Source organism: Somniosus microcephalus, chromosome 7 (assembly GCF_052327205.1).
Source record: "Somniosus microcephalus isolate GS21.2 chromosome 7, FLI_Smic_1.0, whole genome shotgun sequence".
In the NCBI taxonomy this organism is placed as follows: domain Eukaryota; kingdom Metazoa; phylum Chordata; class Chondrichthyes; order Squaliformes; family Somniosidae; genus Somniosus; species Somniosus microcephalus.
Genome location: NC_140993.1, coordinates 138,783,657 through 138,810,243, shown reverse-complemented (window position 1 = coordinate 138,810,243; position 26,587 = coordinate 138,783,657). Strand labels below are relative to the sequence as shown.

General features: G+C 46.3%; 1 protein-coding gene across 12 annotated transcripts in view; it reads left to right on the top strand.

The window, feature by feature from the left end:
- Positions 1 to 26,587, top strand: part of tox (thymocyte selection-associated high mobility group box) — a 368,590-nt gene that overhangs the window by 327,076 nt on the left and 14,927 nt on the right. For 10 of the 12 annotated variants that reach the window (XM_085993010.1, XM_085993007.1, XM_085993006.1 and 7 more), the window contains 3 exons: positions 415 to 645; positions 21,738 to 21,818; positions 22,708 to 23,112. In XM_085993010.1, coding sequence (XP_085849136.1) covers positions 415 to 645; positions 21,738 to 21,818; positions 22,708 to 23,112 — 717 coding nt within the window. The remainder of the gene's footprint in view (positions 1 to 414; positions 646 to 21,737; positions 21,819 to 22,707; positions 23,113 to 26,587) is intronic. The other 2 variants (XM_085993008.1, XM_085993011.1) reach the window with 2 other exon arrangements.

Here is a 26,587-nt window from a genome sequence, read left to right as displayed (position 1 = left end):
TTGTATTGTCTGTGTTTGAGTGGCTTACTATTTATACAGAATGACTTAAAACACAAATAGTAGCATACTTACACAGCATAAATGGCATTATTCCAAATACATTAATAGATTAAAAGTATTCGATTCTTACTCATAGATATAGTACTGTATAGTGCATTTCTAATTACTTTTTCATACTTGATTTACCTAGCTTTTAAAATGATTTAATGAAAGTACATAAACAAGTTACAGGAAGAAAACCAAAATATACCATTGTAATACAGCCAAGAACCATAGTAAATCCATTATCAATTAAGTCACTGGATATTTCTATAATGGATGAAGTACTTTTCACAATATTGAAAAGGATTGTATCAGTTTAAATGTAAATGTGAACATGAATAAATCCAGGCCTCTGGTTCTTTCATAATACAGGTGAATGGTGGTGAAAAACGAGCAGCTGTAGATGTGGGAAAAAAACCCAAAACTCCAAAAAAGAAGAAAAAGAAGGATCCAAATGAGCCACAGAAACCTGTGTCAGCCTATGCTCTATTTTTTCGTGATACTCAAGCAGCCATCAAAGGTCAAAATCCAAATGCCACTTTTGGTGAAGTTTCAAAGATTGTTGCTTCAATGTGGGATGGTTTAGGCGAAGAACAAAAACAGGTAAGAACAAGTACACAGTATTGAGCCACACTGATTAATGTGTAGTTCGGCTCTGTTTATAGGTGCAGTATGCAGATGACCTAAATAATTCATTATATTTCGATGTACTGGGCAAATGTAGATTCTTCTCTTGGGTGGAAGGTCAATGAAAGTTCAGTGAGGTGGGAGCCCTATCTGGCCCATGCTCCCCCCGCCCCAAAACTGACCGATTGTCCGGGGTGAGGGTCATTTAAATATTTTCCGCAGCTCCCAGCAGGATACATACCTCAACTGGAGAGCCCATCTTGGGAAGGGGGAGAGGCAGGAGAGAATTTACTGCAACAACGCTTGTGGTTTTGCCACAGTGTAATGGGACCTGCTGTTTCTAGGGCAGCTAAAGAAGAGCCTCGTATTTTTGTAATAATTTGAAAATTGTCATGCAATCGACTGTCTCGTGATCAATTGCACTCCCTTAGGGACTTCAAAATGTAAATCTCCAACCCACGCTATAGAAACACCGTGTGCCAGGAATACATAGCATTCCTAGTGTGCAAGATTCTTATGATGTATTCCCATCCTTTGTATTATATACTATACCCACCCGTATTTGGACAGACATATGAGATGCCTGTCACTTACAACATTGAAGTCCTGGAAGTAGCAGCAGGAAAGCAATGGTCTTCCTCCCTGAATTTGCTCTCCCGCTTGCCCCAGATTTTCCCTAATCTGGGCAAAAGGAGGGAGGAAAATCTGCCCCATTGACTTTATTTTGAAATTTTTTTTTTAACCTGTTATGATTCAACAGGGAGTAGAGGGATATCGGCTTGGCGCCAGGTCAGGAAATAACTTTTCAGTTATGTCATGTAATAACATAAAAGGGCCTAGAAATTCAAAAAGACTGGAAACCTGCCGGTGCCACCACAGGCCAAAGTTAACAGCTGCCCGCAATAATAGCGCAGGCAGCACCGGTATTTTGCTGCCTGCTGATTAACATTAGTGCGAAAGCTGTCGTGCAACAATCTTTTTCCGGCGGTAGTCTCAGCAGGAGGCCCAATGTAGCGTGGCCATACCGTCCCTGGAGCAAGGCAGCGTTCTCTTAAAGCTAGCCTGTCTTTTTGGAAAGCAGTGTCAATCCCTTAAAGGGGAACTGCCTTCTAAAATGAAAAAAAAATAATAATCATTAAAAATAATTTTGAAATGGCAGTCTTCAGCTCTTAAAGCTGAACTGCCTTCCGCACGTAAAAAAATGGTAAAAGTGCTTCAGCACTAAAACAAATGGTTCAACAAGCCAGGGACGGGCCACCCAGGGTTTCGCACGCAGCACTCCAGCTTTGTGCAAGGGGTCAACACTGTAAGAGAGGACCTCTACCACAGGGGCCAGGAGGCCCTCCAGAAAGAAGGATGTTGGACCAGATCATCGAGGCTGTCGCTACTTGCTGTGTCGCTCCCACGACCTGGCTCTCGAGTGCCCAAAGAAGCTTCATGACCTCAGACCAGTGGTCAAGGTTAATGAATGCATCTTCATAAGCCATCTCCTACCAACTGCACCCCTAGCCTCTCACACTGCTCATTGCATGTTCGCCGTCTCCCCGCCCCCCCTCCGCCTCTACATCACTCACCTACCAACAATCTGTACCAAACACGAGGCACACCTCACATTCCTAGCTTCACCTCACCCCCTTGGAGGAGATGGTGCTGGCCATTCTTGGCAGGGGCATGGCTGAGCCCTGGGCAAGTGGCGGGGCTGAACGGATACAAGATGCTGGTATCCTCATCCGTTATCCTCCTTCTCACATCCCACTTCTCCCTCATCCCACAATATCTTCTGATTTAGAAGGTATGCATGTTGTGAGCATGCAGCTCTTGCTTTTGAGCCCTCCCCTCACCACAACTCCACCCTTGTGCCTTCCTCATTTCACATACCCAAGAAATGCAGCCTGCCCAGCCAGTGGTTGATCAAGAAAAGGGAGAGGAGAGTGAAGAAGAAGAAGAAAATGAACACCGTCTCTCAATTTGACACTCCCAGCCACCAGCTCCTCGAGGTCGCCCTGCAAGGCAGACGCAAGACAGTCACTAAGGGAATACACAAGGGTGATTAGTTGATTTCTTGATGTCATATTGGATGGATAGATGTATAAAGTTTGATGGGAAGTTTGCTTTGTGGTGGCTTTTATTTCAGCATTGTGGCCAGGAGGACACCGTGATGGTCAGTAACAGAGGGAAGGTAAGGTGCAGGACAAATGTTGAAAGGAGAATTGGGGTTGTGGTCACTGGTACCGCAGGTGGACGTTTCCATCCCAGATATCCCAGCCAGAAAGGGGCTGCGTGTGTTGCATCCTTCCTTCCGATTCCTCCTCTACTACTTCCTCCTCTATTGCTTCTTCTTCTTCTGCTCCGTTCTCTTCTGCTTCTTCCTCGTTCATCTACGAGTAGATGCTGAAAATCTGAAATAAAAGCATAAAATGCTGGAAATACTCAGCAGGTCAGGCAGCATCTTGACCTGAGATGTGAACTCTGTTTCTCTCTCCATGGATGCTGCCTGACTCTGCTGAGTATTTCCAGCATTTTCTGTCTTCTCAGAGGCCTTCCTTTACCATCTGAAGCCTTGCAAGCATCCAGCAGCACTCCCTGTACACTTTTTAAAAACTTTTAACACCTATTGCACCAAGCCACTACTTCAATAAAATATTTTTTAAAAGTCCAAAAGCTTAAATCCAAACTTAGCTGAAAGAGGTGTGTGTCCCTTTAAGAATTGCTGACAGCGTCTCTGCAGGGCTGCTTCATGCATGCTTTCCTGTGCGTGCTTAGGACCCGGAGTTGTGGTGTGCGAAAATGTCCAGGTTGGCAGTCGTGTTGTCAAGTCTGGCGTTGCACGCTAATTTATATTTTAGGGGCCAGCACTGTCAACGGCACACTGTGGCCTTTACCAAAATGGCGGCCATCGTATCCCACGCCGGAGGCGGCCGGAAGCAAGGCAGTCGCCATTTCTTTCCAGAGAACCAGCATTAATGGCTGGCACTCAGGTAAGTAATTTCTAGGCCATGATCTTTGGATTAGTTGATTGATTCACTGCTCACTCCAGGATTAGAGCACAGAACCTAGGCTGACAATTCAGTGCAGTTCAAATGCAGTGTTTCATTGTGGATTGTCAGATATGCTTTTCTTCAGATGAGACATTTAACCAAGGCCCTTTATGCCTCTTAGCTAGAGATCAAAGGTCCCACAGCACTATTAGAAGAAGATCAGGTAGTTTTCCAAGTGTCCTGGCTAATTTTGCAGCATTAACCAACCCCACCAAAAATAAGATTAATTGGGCATTCAGTTTTCTTGCAGTTTGTGGGACCTTGTTACATGTAAATTACAGCTGTGTTTACCCACATAACAATAGTGACTGCACATGTGTCACTCTTAGTTCAGTGATAGCACTCTTCCCTCTAAATTAGGTTATGGGTTCAAACATGGTAGTGTAATGGTTATGTTACTGGACTAGTAATCCAGAGAATGTGAGTTCATAATCCCACAATGGCAGTTTGAAAATTTGAATTCAGTTTAAAAAATCTGGTATTAGTCAAAATGACCATGAAACTGTCGGATTGTCATAAAAACCCAACTGATTCACTGAAGGAAACCTGCCATCCTTACCTGGTCTGGCCTATAGTGGTGACTCCAGTACCACACCAGCATTTTTGACTCTTAGTTGTAACAAACTGGGGATGGGCAATAAATGTTGGCCTTGCCAGTGATGCCCACATCCTGAGAATGAATTTTTAAAAAGCTCCACTCCAGACACTTGATCAGATAACCTTGCCTGACTTCAAGTCATCGCTGTTAGGGAGTGGGGCTGTGTGCGGACACTCCAAATGTCGGAGCACCTGCACCCTGGAGTAGTGAAGAAATGCTGTACTGTCAGAGGTGCTGACAGTAAATGGCAAGATGCTAAACCAAGGCTGTGTCTGCCTGTTCAACGTGAATATAAAAGATCCCATGGCATTATTTGAAGAAGAGCAAGAAAGGTTGTTCAGCACTGGCAAACTTTAATCCCTCAGCCAACAGCATGCAGATTAGCTGGTCATTTATCTTATTGCTGTTTGTGGAACTTTGCTGTGTGCAAATTGGTTGCTGTGTTTGTCTACACTACAACAGTGACCACAGTTCACATTGGCTGTGAAGCATTTTGGGACATCCTGAGGATGTGCAAGGTGTAATATAAATGCAAGCTCTTTTAACGTAAAGCACTCAATGTTCAGCACATTAGGAAAGCAATGAAATGGTTTGGATGTGTCTTAATTTGAATTTGGACAACAGATGAGCTGGATAGGATAAACAGTCGTTTCTTGTTTCTGGTTTCTTATGTTATAACATTGTTTGTGCTATTATTGTTCCTCAGGGGCCCAGGTTGGCCCAGTTCCTGGAACAGGCTGTGTGACAAACTTTACTCCCACACTGCCATGCTGACAGCTGTGACAAGTTTACTGTGTAGCTGATGGTATATTAGCTGAATTGCAAACTGTTTTGAGCTTTTTATTAAATCATAATTTTGGACTTCATTTTTTTTTAAACTCACATATATGTTAGGAAGTGCAGTAATTACATTGTTTCACTAATCTCATTGTAATATTAGCCTCAGTATAAAATAATGGCCACACAATCCACCACAATTCCAGCGTTCTTCCTCCGTAATTTCAGCTAGAATCCACTAGAACAGCTGGTAACGAGGTTGGGATCTGGTGATGCTGGGTCCCTGCCTTGTGCCAAAATATCCGGGATGGTCCTGTGGGGGCAAAACCTCTGCCTACCCCTTACAAGGTCATCAATGTAAGGGAGCAGGCGGTGCACTGGAACTGCAAACGTCAGAGTACCCACACTCTGAACCTTTATTGGGACCCAACATGTGATTGGCTCAGGTAATCCTGGTGAGACCAGGCATACCTGCTGACCGAGGACTGTCTGTGGGGCCCACCACTGGGTCCAGGCTGGAATTCTGACCTAGACCCCTGAAGACTTGAGTAGGCAAAATGTTTCAAAAGATTGAAAGGTGCTTCCTTTCTTCAGGGCCATAGGAGCAATAAATATTTCTACCAGGGTTGGTCCCGACCATCTCCCTGACACAGGACTCTTCTGCCTCTTTGGGATGGCTTGGGGGAGCAGGGTGGGGAGGCGGGGGGGCGCGGCAAGCATCTCAGATGTGCTTCTATCCCTCAGAAAACATGCAAATCATGGGTCCTCTTCCTGTTCCAGAAACCTTGGTGGGGTCAACAGCAAAGATCTGGGCAGATGCATCTTGCCACTTACACTGAGATGTGCCACCCCATAGATTTAAGGGGCAGGATTTTCATTGGGCCATGGAGGCAGGATTGGAGGCGTGTGGGGGGTTAAAATCCCGAAATCGAGGGGCACGAACCCATCCCGCCCCCAACCCGCCTCCATGCCAGTTTCAAAGGACCCGCCTCCTCAATGAAAATCCAGCCCAGAGTGTCTTGCCTTACACTATTAAGCCAAGTAATGGGAACAGTACTTCAAGCATTGAATAAGTGCTTATGCGCTATTTACAAGCATTACAAATGCTCTATAGGGCAGAAATTGAGAGGCCTTACTGCCCAGCATGGAACCTTGTTAGAGGTGAGCAGGGTCGGAGTTAGGGCTACAGAGTTGTTGTCCCAATTCTGCACCCTGTGCTTGCGTCTAGCGAGGCTTCATGTCGGTAGCACAGCTTCACAATTTATTGATGAATTTTGCAACAAAGCAACTGTACAAGAATGTTAACCTGAAGTAACAGTTCTTCTTTCTCCTCCTCCACCTCATCCTCTCCGTTTCATCCTCCTCTACCTCCTCCTCTTCTCCACTTCCTCTCCACCTCCTCCTCCACCAGCTCCTCCACCTCCTTCTCTCCACCACCACCTCCTCCTCTCCACCTCCTTCTCTCCTCTTCCTTCTCTCCACCTCCTTCTCCCCACCACCTCCTTCTCTCCACCACCTCCTCCACCTCCACCTCCTCTCTACCTCCTTCTCTCCATCTCCTCCACCTCCTCCTCCTCTCCACCTCCTTCTCTCCTCTTCCTTCTCTCCACCTCCTTCTCTCCACCACCTCCTTCTCTCCACCACCTCCTCCACCTCCTCTCTACCTCCTTCTCTCCATCTCCTCCACCTCCTCCTCCTCTCCACCTCCTTCTCTCCTCCACCTTCTCTCCACCTCCTCCTCCACCTCCTCCTCTCTCTACCACCTCCTCCTCCTCTCCACCTCCTTCTCTCCACCACCTCCTTCTCTCCACCACCTCCTCCTCCTCCACCACCTCCTCCTCCTCCACCACCTCCTCCTCCACCACCACCACCTCCTCCACCACCTCCTTCTCTCTGCCACCTCCTTCTCTCTGCCACCTCCTCCTCCAACTCCTCCTCCACTTAGTCCACCTCCACCTACTCCTCCTCACCACCTCCATCTATACACTCATGATACACAATTTATTTTAGTTGCCTCTCCCCTTTCTCTTATCTGAAGTCCACATCATATCAACACTGCTGGTATTTTTCTTTAAATTCCTGTTACAATTAATTTCTTTAACCGTTCTTTAAGACACTGTTGACATGCAGGGCAGGATTTCCATTGGGCCATGGAGGCGGGATTGGAGGCGTGCGAGTAGTTACAATTGCAAAAACTGGTGGGCGGGCCTGATCCCGCCTCCACGCAATTTTCAAAAATTCGTGTCTGATGGTCCCGCCTCCAAGAGGCGGGATAGGCCGTTAAGGCCCTTAACAAGCACTAAATTGCCTCTATAATGCCATCTTGAATGGCCATTGCGATTTTAACCTTTTCCCACGTGAAACACGCCTGTTCTGAAACACGACGTTGAAACCTGGCGGGAGCACAATTGGATTGCTGACTATCAGCTGCAGGTCAACCATTAAAGAGGAGATTTGACCAGCCATCATTTGCAGGTGGCAGGACTTTGTAGTCTCCGGTCTGGGGGAACTTTTAGAAGGCATAACCACAGCTGTGGAAGTTTGGAGCCTGACACCCATCTCCAGTGTGACCTCCTGGGAAACCCCTCTCGCCACCTTCACTGAGCGCTTCCTCAACTGAGGCATCTACCAGAAGCATGGGAGCCATTTATTTCCTTCCCTTCTGGATATTAGATGAGGCCAAACAACAACAGCAGCCCCAACAGCAGCAGCAACAACAGCAGCCCCAACAGCAGCAGCAACAACAGGCGCGCCAAGCTGCTGCTCACCCATCTGAAGATGCACAGCGTATGGAAGCCCGTCGGCACAGGAGATACCACCCATACAGACACAGGGTCAGCTATCTCAACATGTCTGAGCAGCAGTGCCAAAGGAGGCTCCGACTTTCGCGAGAGGTAGTGGGAAACATCTGCGCAATGCTGCAACAAGACCTGCAGGCCAGAGGACAAGGTGGACAACCCCTCCCAGTGGCCGTTAAAGTCACCACCACACTCAACTTTTTTGTCTCAGGCTCATTCCAGGGATCAGCAGCAGACATCAGTGGCATCTCCCAGGCGGTCGCACACACTTGCATCACGCAGGTAACCAATATCCTCTTTGCCCTTGCGCACAATCACATCCATTTCACCAAGGATCGAGCAAGTGTCATGCTCGTGCGGTTGGATTAGCTCATCTGGCAGGCTTTCCAAGGGTGCAGGGCATCATTGACTGCACACATGTGGCCCTTAAGGCACCCCATCGCAATCCAGGTATTTTTGTCAATCGCGAGGGCTTCCACTCCCTTAATGTTCAGCTGGTATGTGACCACAAGAAGGACATTTTGCATGTTTGTGCCAAATACCCTGGCAGTTGCCATGACTCCTTCATACTGCGCCAGTCTAGTGTGCCTGCGCTATTCAGTCCGCCAGACCAATTTAACGGATGGTTACTTGGAGACAAGGGCTATCCCCCGAGGACGTGGCTAATGACGCCGTTGAGGAGACCATCCAACGAAGCTGAGGAGAGCTACAACTCCAGCCACATGCCCACCAGAGCCATAATCGAGCAAACCATCGGTTCGCTTCAGATGCCTGGATAGATCAGGTGGAGCCCTGCAGTTCTCAGCAGCCAGGGTCTCCAGAATCGTTGTGGTTTGCTGTGCACTTCACAACATGGCACAGCGTCGTGGCTTGCAGATTCCTGAGGACCAAGTGGCTCCTCACATATCCTCCTCCTCAGAGGAGGAGGAGAGCAAAAATGAACATCCTGCAGAGGCCCATCAACCAGCGGCAGCAGTACGCGAGAACATAGCTGCCCAGGATGCAAGGAACGCACTCATCTTGGCCAGATTTGCTTAGCCTAGCCACTCAAGCACTTTTGCCTCACATCTTCTTACCTGAGCATTGACAATGGTCATGAACCAGCCGATTCCTTGCAATTTGACCACCATACTGACAAGTGCAAGTAATCCTAAGCCCTCAATGTGGAAGTCCCATTCGCGAAATGACACACGCCACAACTACAGCAGTAGCCATCAGATTTTTTATGTACATGATTCATATGATGGCTTTTACGCATAAAACATCAAATTTCACCCAAGTGACTACCCTTGTGACTATTTGCGCAGTATCTTTCTCTTACGCGTGCTCCTACGTAGTGCTTCCCCTGTGGCTTCAGCAGATGTGGAGGCCCCTTGCTTAGTTTCTTGCTGCTCCTGTCTCGACACCTTTGGCGGGCATCCTCTGGGATGGCGAACCTGTGAGGGGTCGTCAACAGTCTGCTGCTCCTGCGGCTGTGCAGGGGTTGAGATGCTGATCTCAGTTGGGTGTGGACTCTGGTGGGACTCTGACCGAGGGCTCTGCAGTGGCATGGAAGTGAGCGTGCTTGGAGAGGAGCCCCCACTTCCTTGATGTCTGCCACCAACTTCCCTCTCATGGGTCAGGTCCCCCTCAGCGCTTGCAAGTGGCATGAGAGCACCTTGCTGCACATCAGGGGGGTCATGGGGACCTGTCTCTGCACTGGCAGTCCTACTCAGAGGGACTGCCATGAAGGTCTGGTTTCTCTGTTCAATAGCTGACCATTGCTCCTCCAGAGATGTCAGTCTATTCTGAACACTCACCATGTTTTCAACACTCTGGCGACTTAGCACCTCCATGGAGATTGCCATCCTTTCCATGTTGATGCGTTCATGCGCCAATGACTCCACAAAGGCTCTGCTCATGTTAACGAGGGACTCCTCCATTCACTCCACACTCGCAGCGACCCTGGAGACAAAACCTGCCAGAGACTCCTGCATCTTTTCCTGGAGTGTCATCACTGCTGATATTGTGGATGGACCCAGAGGTAGAGGGTCAACATGCAGCTGAGCCGAGCTGGCAGAGTCCTGCGCCCTCCAACTAGGACTCTCCACTGCTGTCCCCGTCTCCACAATCTGCTGAAGCTCACTTGTGAGCTGTGATACACCAGGTGACAACACTACTCTATGTCCCGAAGGTCCCACCGAAGTGTGAGTGTCTGCGCTGGTGCTGGGTGCGCTGAATTCTGCTGACGCTGCGCCCTCAGAGGTTGCAGCTTCCTCTGAGGAGTCTGGAGGCTCAGCCTGTTCCTCCTGGCTAGTGGGGATGGGTGCTTGCGATGGTCCTGTGGGGGAGTAAAGGAAATTGTCAGAGATGTGATGCCAAGGTTGTATGCATATTGCAGATGATCATTAGTCCATCTGTTAGAGCTTCCGAAACATTATCAGCGACTCATGCAATGTCAATGAGAGAGATGGAAAACTATTCTTTCACCAGCTTAGTGTGATGCACCCGTCTGTCCGTCCCCCACATGCACGTCGTCCTCCACTCCTACGATCTCCAGGACCGCCTCCTCCCAGGGGGTGAGGTGGGCTACTGATGGTGGCCCTCCTCCTGTCCTCGCTCGTTCTCTTTTATTGTGAGCTCTCTTTTCCTGCAATGAGGGAGACAAGTGGAGGTTGAGTGAGAATGAAGGAGTGAGTGTAGAGAATCCATAGCATAGATGCTTAGAAGGAGACAAAGATGGAATGAGGTGGCAAGACCAAGGGCCCTCCCTGTGTGTTGTCAGTTGTTTTCATAGCATCACAGTGATAGGGAGTGTGAGGGCTGCATAGTCGAATAGTTAGGTGAATGTGAGCATAGAGAGAGAGGGAATGGGTAAGGGTGCATGGATGTCAGTGTCAAGTGGGATGTGGAGTAAGAGATTGCTAAAGCTGAGTGCTGGTGAGGAAAGGCAATGGGGATCAGATTGAGAGTGATGGGAAATTCATACTCACTTTTCCAGTGCACTGAAGGTCATGAAATCTCTTCCTGCACTGTATCCAGGTTCTGCGGGTAGCCGATAAGGAGTTGACCTCCTCTGCCACTTGCAGCCACGCAGCCTTTGTCTGCTGGGGAGGTTTCTTCCTGATGAAGGGAAGAGCACCTCCTTGTGAGCTCTTGCTCCCTCCACTGAAGCCTGCAGGGCAACGTCGTCGAACCGGGGTGCAGACCTCGGTCTTTCTCTGGCCATTCTGCTTCCAGCTCAGTGTATCAGCAAATGCCAAAAGGTTGGCAGTCTGCAGAAGAAGTAAGGCTTCTTGCAGACCTTAAATGCAGCAGCAATGATGATGTCATCGGAGGCGACTTTCAGACTGCAGAAACTCATTTGCCATGGGTTCCTACACGCTGGAACTCAATTGGACAATTTAGTTAAAATAGCATCAATCTCCCACATCGAATTAGATTCATGTGGATAACACGAAACGCGGATTACACGACACCAACCCGCACCTGAATAAAAATCCTGCCCGAAGTCTTTGTCCAGATAAACCTTTCTATGCCAAACGGGGGTAATATTAGCAGGGCTTCCCTGTGTAACAAGTAGTGATTTGTGTTTTGTTTGTTTTTTAAAACATAAAGCCAGCTGCAGAAGGAGCTGACTGCCATGGATTAATTTACTGATCCACAAATTAATGATCAGGTAACATTAGCAACTGTTGAACACTACAACATATGCTTACTTTCAGCTGCATAATTTATATTCAGTAACCTTAACTCAAGCAGTTTAACTCAATAGCAACACCTAATTACTTCACCCACGGTATTTATTCTGTGTTTGACGCTTCATAAAATTGCTGCTAATATGTTATATGAGGGCAGAGCTGATAGAAGTGGGAAGAATTTAATTTCCACTCGTTCCTTCCTGCTGATGTCGTCCTTCCCCTGGTAGCAGTGGCAAGTGTAAATAGTTAATTTGCTTTAATTATGAGCCTGTCCTGCTGAATTAGGAGCAGCAAGAATGTGAAGAGCTGGAATCATACTTCTGAGGCAGCTGACAAATCCTTTGAGCCCAGAAACCAATGTCTTCTTCTCTGAGCTGTCAGTAATTCCATTAATATTATGTCCAGTCAAGTCAATCAAATCATTTACTCCTCATTGGTGCTCAGAAAACAGATAGATAAGGGATCACAGCTTTCTTCTTTTATTTCTCCTGACTTGTTTTACTTCTGATTGGATGTCTGATTACAGCAATATATTTAAAAAGCCTTATATTGTACGTGTATAAAATTACAATACATTTCCTGTGACTCAGCTGTACACATGAGCAATATTGTAAACATAGAGCCATTATAGATTGGGCTTGTGCATCCGAGTGGGATAAATGGACAAAATACAAGCTCATCCACAAAAACAAGGTATTATGGCAAAGCTGAGCCATTTTGTTTCATAAACATTTCAAAATCATTGCCAGCAGTGAACTCCAATCAGTAATAGAATTTATTTTATTACAATTCTAAGTAAGAAAAGTGATACCACATTTAACCCTTTGGAAATTGCAGTAATGTTTTTGCAGCATATAAAAATAGATTTGAATTTTTAAATCTCTGTTGGTATCACATATTAAAGCATGTTTGTTCTGCTTTAATGAATTCTTAATGCAGTCTCAGGCAAGACAGCCATTGGTGGTAAAATTCAACTTGGGCAAAGGCACAAAATGAGCAGTTGTGTCGAATGTACACCTGCCTGATTTTCCTTTCGGGCGGGGTGTATAATGGGCAGCTAATCCGCTACTGCCGGTTTTGCACCCCAGCTGTAGGTGAATTTTAACCTTCATTATTACTTGAAATATCTACGGGGGAATTTGAACTATCGAGCGATTGGCTGGCAGAGAGGATGAGCTGGCCACCCAGTTCCCTCTGATGGAAGGCCCATTCCATTCTGAGAGCCAGGCCTCATTAATACACATCCGGCGAACTGCACGCTTCCTGTGGGTTTCCCGCTGTAGCTCGCTGACTGTCGAGTGGCCTGGAGGCCAACCCGACCTGGAGGAGGCGGGGTGTGGGTGTGGGGGAGGAGGCGGGGTGTGGGTGTGATTGTGGGGTGTGGGTGTGGGGGAGGAGGCGGGGTGAGGGTGTGGGGGAGGAGGCAGGGTGTGGATGTGATCGCGGGGTGTGGGTGTGGGGAAGGAGGCAGGGTGTGGGTGTGGGTGAGGAGGCGGGGTGTGGATGTGATCGCTGGGTGTGGGTGTGGGGGAGGAGGCGGGGTGTGGGTGTGGGTGTGGGGGAGGAGGTGGGGTGTGGATGTGATCGCGGGGTGGGTGTGGGGGAGGAGGTGGGGTGTGGATGTGATCGCGGGGTGTGGGTGTGAGGGAGGAGGCAGGGTGTGGGTGTGGGGGAGGAGGCGGGGTGTGGATGTGATCGCGGGGTGTGGAGGCGGGGTGTGGGTGAGGAGGCGGGGTGTGGATGTGATCGCTGGGTGTGGGGGAGGAGGCGGGGTGTGGGTGTGGGTGTGGGGGAGGAGGTGGGGTGTGGATGTGATCGCGGGGTGGGTGTGGGGGAGGAGGCGGGGTGTGGATGTGATCGCGGGGTGTGGGTGTGAGGGAGGAGGCAGGGTGTGGGTGTGGGGGGGGAGGCGGGGTGTGGATGTGATCGCGGGGTGTGGGTGTGGGGGAGGAGGCGGGGTGTGGGTGAGGAGGCGGGCTGTGGATGTGATCGCGGGGTGTGGGTGTGGGGGAGGAGGTTGGGTGTGGGAGGAGGCGGGGTGTGGGGGAGGAGGCGGGGTGTGGATGTGGGGGAGGAGGCAGGGTGTGGGTGTGGGGGAGGAGGCGGGGTGTGGAGGCGGGGTGTGGGTGAGGAGGCGGGCTGTGGATGTGATCGCGGGGTGTGGGTGTGGGGGAGGAGGCGGGGTGTGGGTGAGGAGGCGGGCTGTGGATGTGATCGCGGGGTGTGGGTGTGGGGGAGGAGGTTGGGTGTGGGAGGAGGCGGGGTGTGGGAGGAGGCGGGGTGTGGGGGAGGAGGCGGGGTGTGGGTGAGGAGGCGGGGTGTGGATGTGATCGTGGGTGTGGGGGAGGAGGCGGGTGTGGGTGTGGTGGATGAGGCGGGGTGTGGGTGTGGGGGAGGAGGCGGGGTGTGGGGGAGGAGGCGGGGTGTGGATGTGATCGTGGGTGTGGGGGAGGAGGCGGGTGTGGGTGTGGTGGATGAGGCGGGGTGTGGGTGTGGGGGAGGAGGCGGGGTGTGGGGGAGGAGGGTGGGTGTGGGGGAGGAGGCGGGGTGTGGATGTGATCGCGGGGTGTGGGTGAGATCGTGGGGCGTGGGTACAATCGCGGGACGTGGGGGCGATCGAGGGGCGTGGGTGCGATCGCGGGGGCGTGGGTGCGATGTGGGGGCGATCACGTGGCATGGGGGTGATCGCGGGGCGGGGGAGATCGAGGGTGCGATCGCGGGGCGCGGGGTGATCACGGGGCGTGGGTGCGATCACGGGGTGGAGTCCGGGAGGCAGTGGCCCACGTTATTCCCGTGGAGACCAAAGGAGCACACCTGCTCCTCCTGGCCCACAAAAAAAATTTCAACACTTATCTTTTTGGGCCTCTTGCTCTCACCAGCCAGGATTTACTCAGCAGAGCAGCCACGGCACACGCTCCGTCCAATTGGGTGTTAGAATTGCAACAATATCCTGATGCAGGCAAGCGCCTGGGCCACCCAGCGATAGGCCCTGGGAATAACGGTGGTAGGGCAATAAATGGACCACTTAAATTAGAACTCCGCTACCACTCCGTTTCTGCCAGGCGGAGGGAGTTAAAAATCCCCTCTCAAATGTTGCAGTGCTGTTTTTCTCAGTTAGAATAATTGCCCCACGTGATGTTGTTATTGGGGGGTAATTTTTCTGATTAAACTGGCGGTTGTGGATAAGCTGCCTGTTTGCATTTAAGATTTTGGTCTGGGTCCTATGCACGCCAGGTAAACCCAGCGTGCAAGCAGACTGACAAAGGCACTGTTAGCACCTCTTAAAGGGGCACACACATCTTTCTGGTAAGTTTGCATTTAAGATTTTGGACTGGTTTTTTTTGATTTCCTTATAGATGATGGCCAATGCACAACTGCTAGTTTTCCACCTGTGTCCAAACAGGAAATCACCCCCCCCCCCTGTGTTTTTAGCTAGAATATTGCTGTGCTGTACTTCTCAATTAGAACAATGGCTCCTGAGTGATGTTGTTATGGCATTTTGCTCATTTAGAACTATGGCCCCAAGCAACATTGCAATGATGTGTTTTTCGGAGCAATAACAGTGCTTTCACGTAATGCTATTATGCACAGTCTTTCCAGTTACAGAAATGGTCCTGCCTAACACTGAAAAAGTGAAAGATAAAATATTGTGATCACTCCTTGTGTAGATCCAACCTGTTCTCAATTTGTAGGCTTTGCCATGAGATCTATTATTAAACTTAACTTTCACACCCTAAGTCACTCATCGAGAACAAGCCATTTCTGCACAGGAAACTGTGATTGTTCAGCACTTAGAATCATTAGAATTCAGCATTCTGCTTTTTGACGTTATTTTAAAAAGAAAAGTTGCAGGAAATATGTTCACAGAAAGCAAAGGAATATTCAAAAGGTCTTATCGCTAATGTGGAGAAAGCGGCGGCCGCTGCTCTTCCGCCATCTGGTGGCGGGTCCCGTGGCATCCTCCATTTTCGTGGTCCCAGTAGCGCTGCTGTTAAGAGTTATCACCCTGAAAAGAAAAGTGGCACAGCGGTGAACTTCGACCATACCGCTGAGCTCAGCACCAAGTCCTATGCACGCCAGGTAAACCCAGCGTGCAAGCAGACTGACAGAGGTGCTGTCAGCACCTCTTAAAAGGACACACACATCTTTCCGATAAGTTTGCATTTAAGATTTTGGACTGTTTTTTTGACTTTACTGAAGTAGTGGCTTGCTGCAATAGATGTTAAAAGTTTTTTTTAAGTGTGTAGGGAGTGCTGCTGGACGCTTGCAAGGCCTTGGATGGTAAAGAAAGGCCTCGGAGAAGACAGAAAATGCTGCAAATGCTCACCTGCTGAGTATTTCCAGCATTTTATGCTGTCATTTCAGATTTACAGCATCCGCTAGCAGAGGGAAGAGAAAGCAACAGAAGAGGATGAAGCCAAAAAGGAGGAAGCCGAAGGAAGGATGCAACCCAGCCAGCTACTTTCTGACCGGCATATCCGAGATGGAATCATCCGCCTGCGGTACCAGTGACCACAACCCCAATTCTCCTTTCAATATTAGTCCCACACCTTACCTTCCCTCTGTTACTGACAATCACAGCTTCCTCTTGGGCATGATGCTAAAATAAAAGCCACCACAAAGCAAATTTTCCAATCCAACTTTATACATTCATACAATATGACATCAAGAAATCAACTCATCACCCTTATACATTCTTAGTGACTGTCTTGTGTGTGCCTTTGACTATCCTACTGATGTCACGCAGTGCTACCCCAGTGGCTGCAGCATTGCTGATGGAAGACTGCTGATTTTCAGTGGGGGACACTACAGATGGCCTTGCAGGTTGACCTTGAGGAACTGGTGTCTGGGAGTATCAAATCAAGTAAAAGTGTTGTTTTTCTTCTTTTTCTTCTTCTCCTGTTTCTCATCCTCCTCCTCCTCCTCCAACCACTGGCTAGGCAGGCTGCATTTCTTGGGTGTGTGAAATGAGGAAGATTCAAGGGTGGAGTTGTGGTGAGAGGAGGGTGGGAAAACAAGAGGTGCATGCGAGAAGGAGGATAACATATGAGGATACCTGCATCTTGTATCCTTTCTGCCCTACCGCTGGCCAAGGGTTCAGCCATGCCCCTGCCAAAAATGTCCTGCACCGTCTCCTCCATGGGGGTGAGGTGAGGCTAGGAATGTGAAATGTGCCTTGTAATTGGTACAGATTGTTCGTAGGTGAGTGATGGATGCGGCGCAGTCGTGCATTGAGCAGTGTGTGAGGCTAGTGATGCAGTTGGTAGAAGACGGCTTTTGAAGATGCATTCACTGACCTTGACCAGTGGTCTGAGGTCACGATGCTTCTTTGGGCACTGGAGCCAGGTCGTGGAGGCGGCAATGCTGGCAGCGACGGTCTCGGTGATCTGCTCCCACATCCTTCTTTCTGGCGGGCCTCCTGGCCCCTGTGGATAGAGGACCTCTCTCTTGCGGTGTTGACCCCTTGCACAATGCTGGAGTGCTGCGTGCGAGACCCTGGGTGCCCCTCCCCTGGCTTGCTAGCCATTTGTGTTAGTGCTGAACCACTTTTCCCATTTTTTGAGGTTCAGAAGGGAATTCAGCTTTAAGTGTTGAAGACTCCCATTTGGGACTTTTTAATGTTAATCTTTTTTTGAAAGGCAGTAAGGGCTGAAAACTGAATTTTTTCTCTTCATTTTAATTTTTATTAGTTCTGAATGCATTGCCTCTTTAATTCGTAGCCCTTTTAATTGCCCACAATTCCTTGCGAACTCCACAGCCTCGCTCACAGAGGCTGTAAGAAGCTGCAATGCTGAACGGGAACTTCGGGTCGGATGCCTCCACTAATGCCACCGGGAGGGCATTGCACTGCAAGTTAGCGCTGGGCTAAAGCTCTTTAGCACCCCCCCCCCCCCCCCACCCAGCACAAATTTGTGCCGTGTAGCTCTGTAGCCATTTTCAGTGGCCGGAAACCCGAGGCCGCGGTGACACTGGCAGGTTTTTGTCCAATTTCTAGGCCTAAATGTTTTCTGATTGTAACAATAGAGGAGAAAGGAAAGAAGACTTTCCCTTCAGTACTTAAACTTACATTAAAGGGTTTTTGCCCTTTAATCCAAAGTTAAGAGTTGTAAGAATTTGAATTTCTGCAGCTGCTTCATCAAGGCAGGCAGCCCAAATTGGATCCCTCGACATGGCAAGCTGACTGTGGAGGCGCGATGAGGCTTGAGGCCCAATAAAAAAGACAGCGGGTGCATGCGCAGCATGTTGGGGACGCGTTCCCCGTATTTAACTCTTTAACCTGACCCTCTCCTGGCTCTCGTGGGGGAATTAATATTGAGGCCAGCATGTCTCGAGTGTAAGCCGTTAGCATTGATCTTTTCTGTCAACAAAACACAGTTGGAGATAATTAGTCGCCTTAAAAATTCAACTTATAAGAAGAATGTCATTGGGATAGAAGTAATAGGGAGAGTCAGAAACTCATGGCTAGCATAATTTTCTTTTATCTTCCTATTTTCCTACTCATTCCTTCTCTAACACACAGACCCACTTTGCAGCATTTCGGTGTAGCACACTGCAGTCTCTTGCCATGTGCAGCTCTTCTTCAAAGGATTTCTTACTGTAACAATTGTAAACTGCTCCTCCAAATGCTCAAGAGGAGTAGGTGGCTGAGCCAAATCTACACTTTGCAACACCCACTCCTACCATGGCAAATACTGTCACAGATATAACTAATACGACGGTGTCTGTTAGCGACTTGCAGGAGAGCACATTTGATGAAGCACTGACCATGAACGAGGTAGAGAAACTGGAAGTGGAATTGTAAGAGATGCAAACTGTTGGCCAGAGGGCCAGCTTGAAATCTCCATTTTGTTTTGGGATTTCTGACTAATTCTTGGTATGATTTATATTATAAAGTTACTTTAAGTCATATTTTGGTCTCAAGGGGCTACATTCTCTGCACAGGAGGGCTGGAAAGGGTATATGAAGCTTGATATATGCATATTGCTTCTTGCATGCTACTTCAACTTGAAAAACTAAATGTAATTAGCTCATCCCAGACACAAGATTGGGTGATTATGCTGATATGGCTTCTTTCCTGTGAGTGATCTTAGTCATTTTGTGGTCAGTGGGAAATAGTTTCTAAGGAGCTCACACCCTGGGGGCGGTAGCTGGTTTAATTAGCAGCCCCAATGATTAACTTCTGGACAGGGAAAGGGGCAGAGGGCAAGCTGCTGGCTTCCTGTCCTGTGAGAGAACAAAAGAACAGAGAAATACTTGACCAAGAAGTCAGTTCTAGAAGTTGCTGAGAAAGATGGACAGAGGCCTAGGCCTCCTTTTTAAGATGAGAGCAGACCAGGTCCAGAGGAAACCTTGATTTAAAAACACTAACTTAGCCTGCGAACAAGAACAGAGTAGTGCATCTTGTTACTTTCTACACTTCAAGGAGGTTTAATGATTTAAGTAGAAGTGAGGTGAGAATTACTATAGATGTTAACCCCATTTGTTCAGCTAATAATTGTAAAATAAATCAGCTTGTAGCTTTACATTTGGCCTTGTCTCGTTAAAGTGTAAAGGAGGCCACTGTTTAGAAGACTGGAGAAGAGTACATGGAGGCACATTGAGATCACCATATCCAGTCTATATAACCAGGGATTTTCATAGTCCAACCCTGGGAGTTGTAACAATCAAATGACTAGATATTAGGCAGTAATGATAAACTCCTGATCATAAGGTAAGCAGGATCTGCTTCTGGGTAAATCGGATGATACTGAACTCAAGCCTGTATTTGCAACAGACCCAAAATTTGTAACAGCCTCCTTCAGCTACTGCATGAACTTGGACCTCAAAGGGTCTGCCAACAACATTCTTTGAAAGCTCAACATGAGCACTTCATGAACTAATTTGATACTGTGCAATGCAGCCTGTACGTATAGAAGAGTCCACAATATGATCTGTGAAGATCTACATGACGAAGCTCCAGACCACCAGAACCTCAGTAGCAGACAATCCCTTGGCTGAGCTTACAGGACTGTCAGCAGTGGCGCGCCCCATTAAAAACCTGAGGTGCTTAGTGCTTCAGTGGCAACTGTCACTCCTTTAAGCAGAGCTCATGGGGTAGAAATTGGTTCTTATTGTGCCCATTGTGTTCTGCATTTTCCCTTTCTTAACAACAATGAATACACTTCAAAAATAATTAATTGTCTGTGAAGCATTTGGGGCAAAACGAGGATGTGAAAAGTGCTATATAAATGTAAGTTCTTACTATGTAGATGTCTTGTTCTCAAATGAGGAAAAATGTTAGATTACCTACCACAGGCCGAGTCTTCTACATATAAAACTCATTCATAGATTCCCCATGTTTTGCCTTGCCACAGTATAAAAGAAAGACTTGCATTTATATAGCATCTTTCACGACCACCGGACATTCCCAAAGCACTTTACAGCCAATGAAGTACTTTTTGAAGTGTAGTCACTGTTGTAATATATATAGGAAACATGGCAGCCAATTTGTGCACAGCAAGCTCCCACAAACAGCAATGTGATAATGACCAGATAATCTGTTTTTGTTATGTTGATTGAGGGATAAATATTGGCCAAGACACCAGGGATAACTTCCCCTGCTCTTCTTCGAAATAGTGCCATGGGATCTTTTACATCTACCTGAGAGGGCAGACGGGGCCTCGGTTTAACATCTCATCCGAAAGACGGCACCTCCGACAGTGCAGCACTCCCTCAGCACTGCATTGGAGTGTCAGCCTAGATTTTTGTACTCAAGTCTCTGGAGTATGGGTTGGAACTGGTTAACTGTTTCATTCATTGTGTTCTGTTTAAGCACTCTTACTGTTACTTGTCTCTCATTGCTGTCTTGTAAAGGCAAGGAACTAAGAGCATGATTTAGAATTAAAGCTTGTATACAACAGGGAGGAAAGATAATGGGGTATATTTTCATCCTTAGCACTCCCAGCGTAAAACTTTTAGCATTGGGAAGGGCCAAGAGAGTCAGCCTCACTCTCTCTTCAGCTGACGTACTAGAGTAGAGACTCCTATATATGTACATATTTTCAAAAATTAAATACCAAGGCCTAGAAATTCAGTGGGCTGCGCCACCCATTAGCGCCCAAGGAGGGCACTTCGTGGGTTTAATGCCACTGGCCACGCCTCCCGCTAAATTTAGCGGGACGCTAATGGCGGCGCTAGCCGTTAGCGCTGCGCCGCTACCGATGACGTCATCGGTGTGTGCAGCGCCCTGCTACCGCCCCGATCGCGAAATTTGGTAGCGCCCCCTGCTTTAACGCCGGTCGCAATTTGCGACCAGTTCAGGGGGGCCTACCTGCGGCGGTAGAGGCGCGGAGGTGCGGGGCGGCCAGTTTTTTTGCTGGCCGCCTGCCAGCACCTCTTCGCGCCGCCATCCTCGGCCTCCTGAGCGCCCCCCCCCCGCGTTGTGCCGGCTGTGTCCCAACAGCCCGGCACTTCTCCTCGATGCCAGGCTCTTTTGCTGGCACTCGTGATCGCCGATCGCGCTGCAGCAGGCCCCTCCCCTTTAAGAAGGGGAGGAAGGCCTGCAGTACTGCAGTGCGCCGTGCTGCAGCGTGTGGCGCTGCGGCACGTTGCGCTGCGATTTTCAGTTGCAGCGCCCCAAGAGGGATGCGGGGCGCTTCGAGTAGCGCTGCGCTTCCGTCTGGGGCGCTGAAACTGAATTTCCGGCGGGCGTTCGCGACTCCTTCCGGGGCGGTACTTCCGGCGCCCTGGCGAGACTGGCGCCCCAAACGGGGCGCCACTGAATTTCTAGGCCCAAAGGTTCAGCTATTAAGAATATACTTAATGAAAAATAATTGTTAAAGCTAATTGTTCTTTAATACAATAACAAACTAGTGAAAAACGATTACGACAAGGAGTAAACTTTCCCTGCAACAGTTGTCTGTCAATTTATGCAGATGGTGATAATGATATTTACCAGTAGAATAGTAGTAGTTCGAAGACAATTCTTTTTAACATTTTCTGGAAACGGGAAGACTCAAGAGGAAAGAGCATTATATAAATTGACTAGCTGAGTTTTAAAGGCTTCAATAAAAATAATGGTTTTGCTAATCTAATTTGACATTTTTAGGGCTTACTGCTTGAAAGATAATTTTGTTGAATTTGTACTGTAGCCAGCTAATGCTGTCATCTGCTAATAGTCCTTTACACTGTCTTATAGGTATACAAAAAGAAGACTGAAGCTGCCAAAAAGGAGTATCTCAAACAGTTGGCAGCTTACAGAGCCAGTCTGGTTTCCAAGGTAATGTCCTGTATCATCAATGCATTCAGGATCGTTCTTTCAAATTTCCTTCTCCCTCCTGCCCCACCCTGCACCCAGAAGTCTGCTTTTATATTCCATGGGGCCCAGAAAACTGTTCTTCAGAGTTCTAAAGACCCCTCCTAAATTTCCTACCCCTCCTACATTGCATGAGTTAATCAATTGTCATTTCATTCTGGTTGATAAACAGCAATTTGCTGTTCAGTTCCATGAAAGTATTAAAAGTGTTTTCATTTATGTACACATTTAGAGTCAGAGAAAGCTTTTTGTGACTTATGCACTTAATGCAATTTTCAATTTATAGTGACATATATAATTGTGCATTCTGGTGTTATCATCTCTGTAGCAAATATTGTTTTTAGATTATTTCTGCATATATTTGGTGTATTCATGTTTGTGCTTGTGTTTTTAACCTTTTGCCAACAATAACTTGTATAACTGGCAGAGCACCTAGATTTTGTATAGTATTGTTAGTTCATCACATATTTGCAAAGAGAAATAAAAACTTTCCAAAAAGACTGGTTCAAAAATAAACTAAAGCTAACAATCAAAGCTTTTGACAAAGGCATTGAGTACAGTATGATGAAAATTGCTTCTTGATACATTCTGATTATTTTTTGGTTTGGTGATGACTCGTTAGAGAAGAGTAAAGGCGCAGCATGACACTAATTGTACAAGATAGTCCCTTGCACATTTAATGCAATTTCTTTAAACTATCCAATCTATATAATACTAAGAATCAATATCAGTGAAAGAAAATGACAAGTACTAAATAATTATGTAAGAAAATTATATATTGTTCAAGGCTATCTTAATATTAAATCCATTAAAACCAGTTAACAGTTAACTATCTTGGTGATCTTCTCTACAGAGCTACAATGATCCTATTGATACAAAGACATCCCAGGCTTCTCAGATAATGAATTCAAAGCAGCCAGTGTTTTCTGGTCACTCACAGGCTCCCTCTCCAATGTACCTTGGTTCAGGTGCCTATCATCAACAGCCTGGTATGAACCCTCACATATCTGCCATGCATCCCAATCTGTCTCGGAGTATTGCTCCCAAACCCAATGGTCAGATGCCAGTGACTGTTTCTATAGCAAATATGACCGTCTCTCCGCCTCCATCTCTTCAGATCAGCCCACCACTGCACCAGCTATCCATGCAACAGCACCAGCTTCACCAGCAGCAGACATCTGTTATGTCTCAGCAAATAGGAAATCATCAGCTATCAATGCAGGTTCAACCTCCCCTGCACTCACCTACCATGCAGCAGGTCAGTACAAATGAGTAGCTGGCATAAACTAAATAAAAAATTTGTATTTAGAGTACAATTTGAATATGAGGTTATACTGACCCATGTCAGGGTGGTGAGCTAGCTCAAAACAATCAAGCTCTTCAGTCTTAATGATAAAATGGCAGGTTTTAGTTGTAGAGCTGTCTTGACACTTGGTTGGGTGATTTTCACCAGTTTGAAGACAATTAAATGGGTGACCACATTGTGGTGGTGTATTCCAATGGCAAGAAGGAGTGGTAAGAGAGAAAAGAGAGTAGTCAACTTGTCAGTCAGCTTCAGTCATACTTCCTACTGGACAAAGGTACTCAGCATCATCATTGGCTTAGATGATACCATCTTCCCAGCTGAAGAACGTTTCGTAGGAATAAGTAATAAATACCAAGAGAAATGGAAAACATGGATTTGTTGCACATAGTCACTGCCTTTTTGTATGATTTTCTTGGCAACTACAAGACCTGGTAGCCTTATGATACCTCTCCAAAATAGCCATTCTTCATATATAAGCATAGACAGTGAAACGCAGTAGGCTATTTAACTGTGGAAAGCATCACAGTCTTGCTTTTGCACTTCATTCATATATATGCATATTCTGGCATCAGTCGCTGAATAGCAATCATGAAAAGAAACCCTGACTAATTTTCTTTTCCTTCCCTAGCCCAGGGGTGATGAGGTTGATTGTAACCCCCAAGCCCTGGCTGTGAATCAAACCTGGGGCCTTCTGGTCTTTATAGCTTGGTAGTACACTACAAGCTGTACTGCTTTGTAAAAAATATTCTAGTTTTCTAAATGTTAAAGCTCTGTGGAAAATTTGGCTTTCAAAGGTATTATTCTTGACAAGTCATTTTCAATCATTATAATTACAGCATGTTTTACAGCATAGTTTTGTTCAATATGCTCAATATAACATGATGCAAAATATTTAATATGGGACGGTTACTTTAGAGATCATATATTATATCATTATTAAAAAATACTGGCTAAATCATGAATTATATACAGAACATCCTGGAGGGGTTTACATGTAAGCTTGAGAATACTCCAGATCCAAAATCACAAGGCTGGAATATTTGTTCAGATAACCAATCCTCCTTGTTATTCTGTTCACTGCAAGCAAAAGAAGCTCCAAAAATGAAATCATTAATATCTGTCGACTTGCTGTATAACCTTGTGGAAAAATCTTTGTATGATATTACAAAGACAGATTTTCAATTTTCTCATGTAATAAACAGATGTGTGTGGATTTGGATGTAATTTCAAGGTTGTAAAAAAAACAAAATCACATTGAGATTGATGAATAAATCAGCCACGAAGACAAAAACCCTGATGCCTGATGAAAACACCTCTTCAGATAGGCAGGAAATGAAATTAGTTCACAGTAAAGTGCAGAGATGAAGATCAGTGTTCTGTTTTGCTGCAGGCTTCATAAGACTTAGCACAGCAGCAGAGCAAATTGCTAGGACTCAAAAATCTAATTACAGAGCAAATGTCCCCTCTGACACCAAATTAATCTCTATCGGGCCCCCTTTTTGATTCCAGTCTAGCACATGAAAATGAAATTTAAAATTCTAGGCATGGATGCCACCAATCACAGAAAAACAGCTGGTAATTGTTGCTGCAGGATCAAACTGTAAAATGTCCAGTATTGTGTAATTAGACTTCTTTGCATTAATTTTTAAGCTCAACTTATCTTTCATCAGACTTCATGAATGACTGATAGAGAACAGTCATTGCTGTTTACTTGGCACAGTATTCTACTTCAGCTCTCTTAGTCTGAAGAGAGTTTTTGAGCACAAACTACATCAATTTAATTTGCAATCTTATCCTAGGATAAGGGGAAATGTGACCAAATTCAAATACATAATTTTAATCTTTTGAGGGTTCAAGACAAAAACTGAAAAATATAAAAAAATATGTTATGGGTTTATTAATGTAAATTAACTTCAAAATAGTTTTAAAAAATGACATTAGGGCATCTCATTACTGTGCATAAGTAGCCTTAAGGGTTCTGTGACTTCCTGTAGGTGCATTTGGTTAAAAACAAATTTTACACTAGCAAATGTAATGTTTTTTTAAATGTATAAAATTTAAGATTTATTGTTGTTTCCCCAAATACCCAGTGTTTCTGTGTAAAGTGATGAATGTCTTTTTTTTATGTTCAGTGCTGTTCTGCTTTCTCTGGAATTGTTATTTTTGGCCTTTTTTTGGGTATTTCTTTTCTGAGAACTTCTAACAAAAGCTGTTAGGCTGAATTTTGGTTAGTTGAGACACATGAAGATAAAAGCGAAGCAGATGGTGCCTTTGTGAGTGAATGAAGGAGAGTAGTTTGGAGAACAATACATGAATAGAGTTAAATAAAATACCCAGCCACCTGCTGCCTGCTCTTTCAGCCAGATCCAAATGTATGTTCCAGAGATTAACTACCATTGCATTTATATTTATCAAGATTAAAATAGTAATGACAGCTTGGAAAAACAATAAGAACTCCACCTCATCCTTTCTTCTCTCTTAAACTTGATTCAACTCAAGTTGTTTATTGACCTATTTGTGCTTTACGGAACAGATGCATAAATGTTCCGATATCTTAAACTCCCAATACAAATGTTCTATTTTGATTTTTATTAACTTAAGAATACTGTAACTGTTGATTTTACGCATTACAGTGATTAACAGCTATTTTGATTTGCAGGATTTTTTCCTCCTCCTTTAGATCCCCTATCTAACACACCATTTGTGTTGTACTGGGAAGCAAGCAACCTGCACCCAGGCCTCTGTCTATCTACTCTACCCAGCGCCAGAAAGTCTGAGAAGGCAGCTTAAAATGGCTCATACTCTGACTTGCCCTATTTTGCTCCCTGTTGGGAAGTATCTGGTGCCTGCTAAAACCAGGAACTCATCACATATGAATTCATCTACGTGAACCAGCATTTTATCAATTTGTGGCATTTGCATGCCGCACTGAGTTGCTGCACCATAGCATCTTTATTTGTTTAATTGTTTCCATCATAGTCAGCGGACGGGCTTTTCTTTTGAGGAAAAGGCAGTCTGGTAGTGGCAGAATTATGTCACTAAATTACACACTCTGCATTTATTTGAGCATGCTTAGGCATAATTCTGCCCCACTCCATAACAGTGAGGCTATATGATGATACACTCTCCGTTCACACCACTTCACAGATGCTGCCATTGGCAAGTGCAATACAATGATGACATTAAAGATTTAGGACACATTGGAATAGATTAATTGCATTGCCCCAACCTGTTACCTAAATACTTCAGAGAAGACCTGCTTACCAGAACAATTCTGATAAGTTTCATTCGTATTTATTTGGGCGCATCATTGGGAATACATCAACTCATCCACCTTCCTTTACACCTGACCAAATTAATCACAAAGCAGCAATCATTTTGACAGGAAAAAAAAGTAGCGCGAGGAAGTGAACAGTAAGAGGATTAA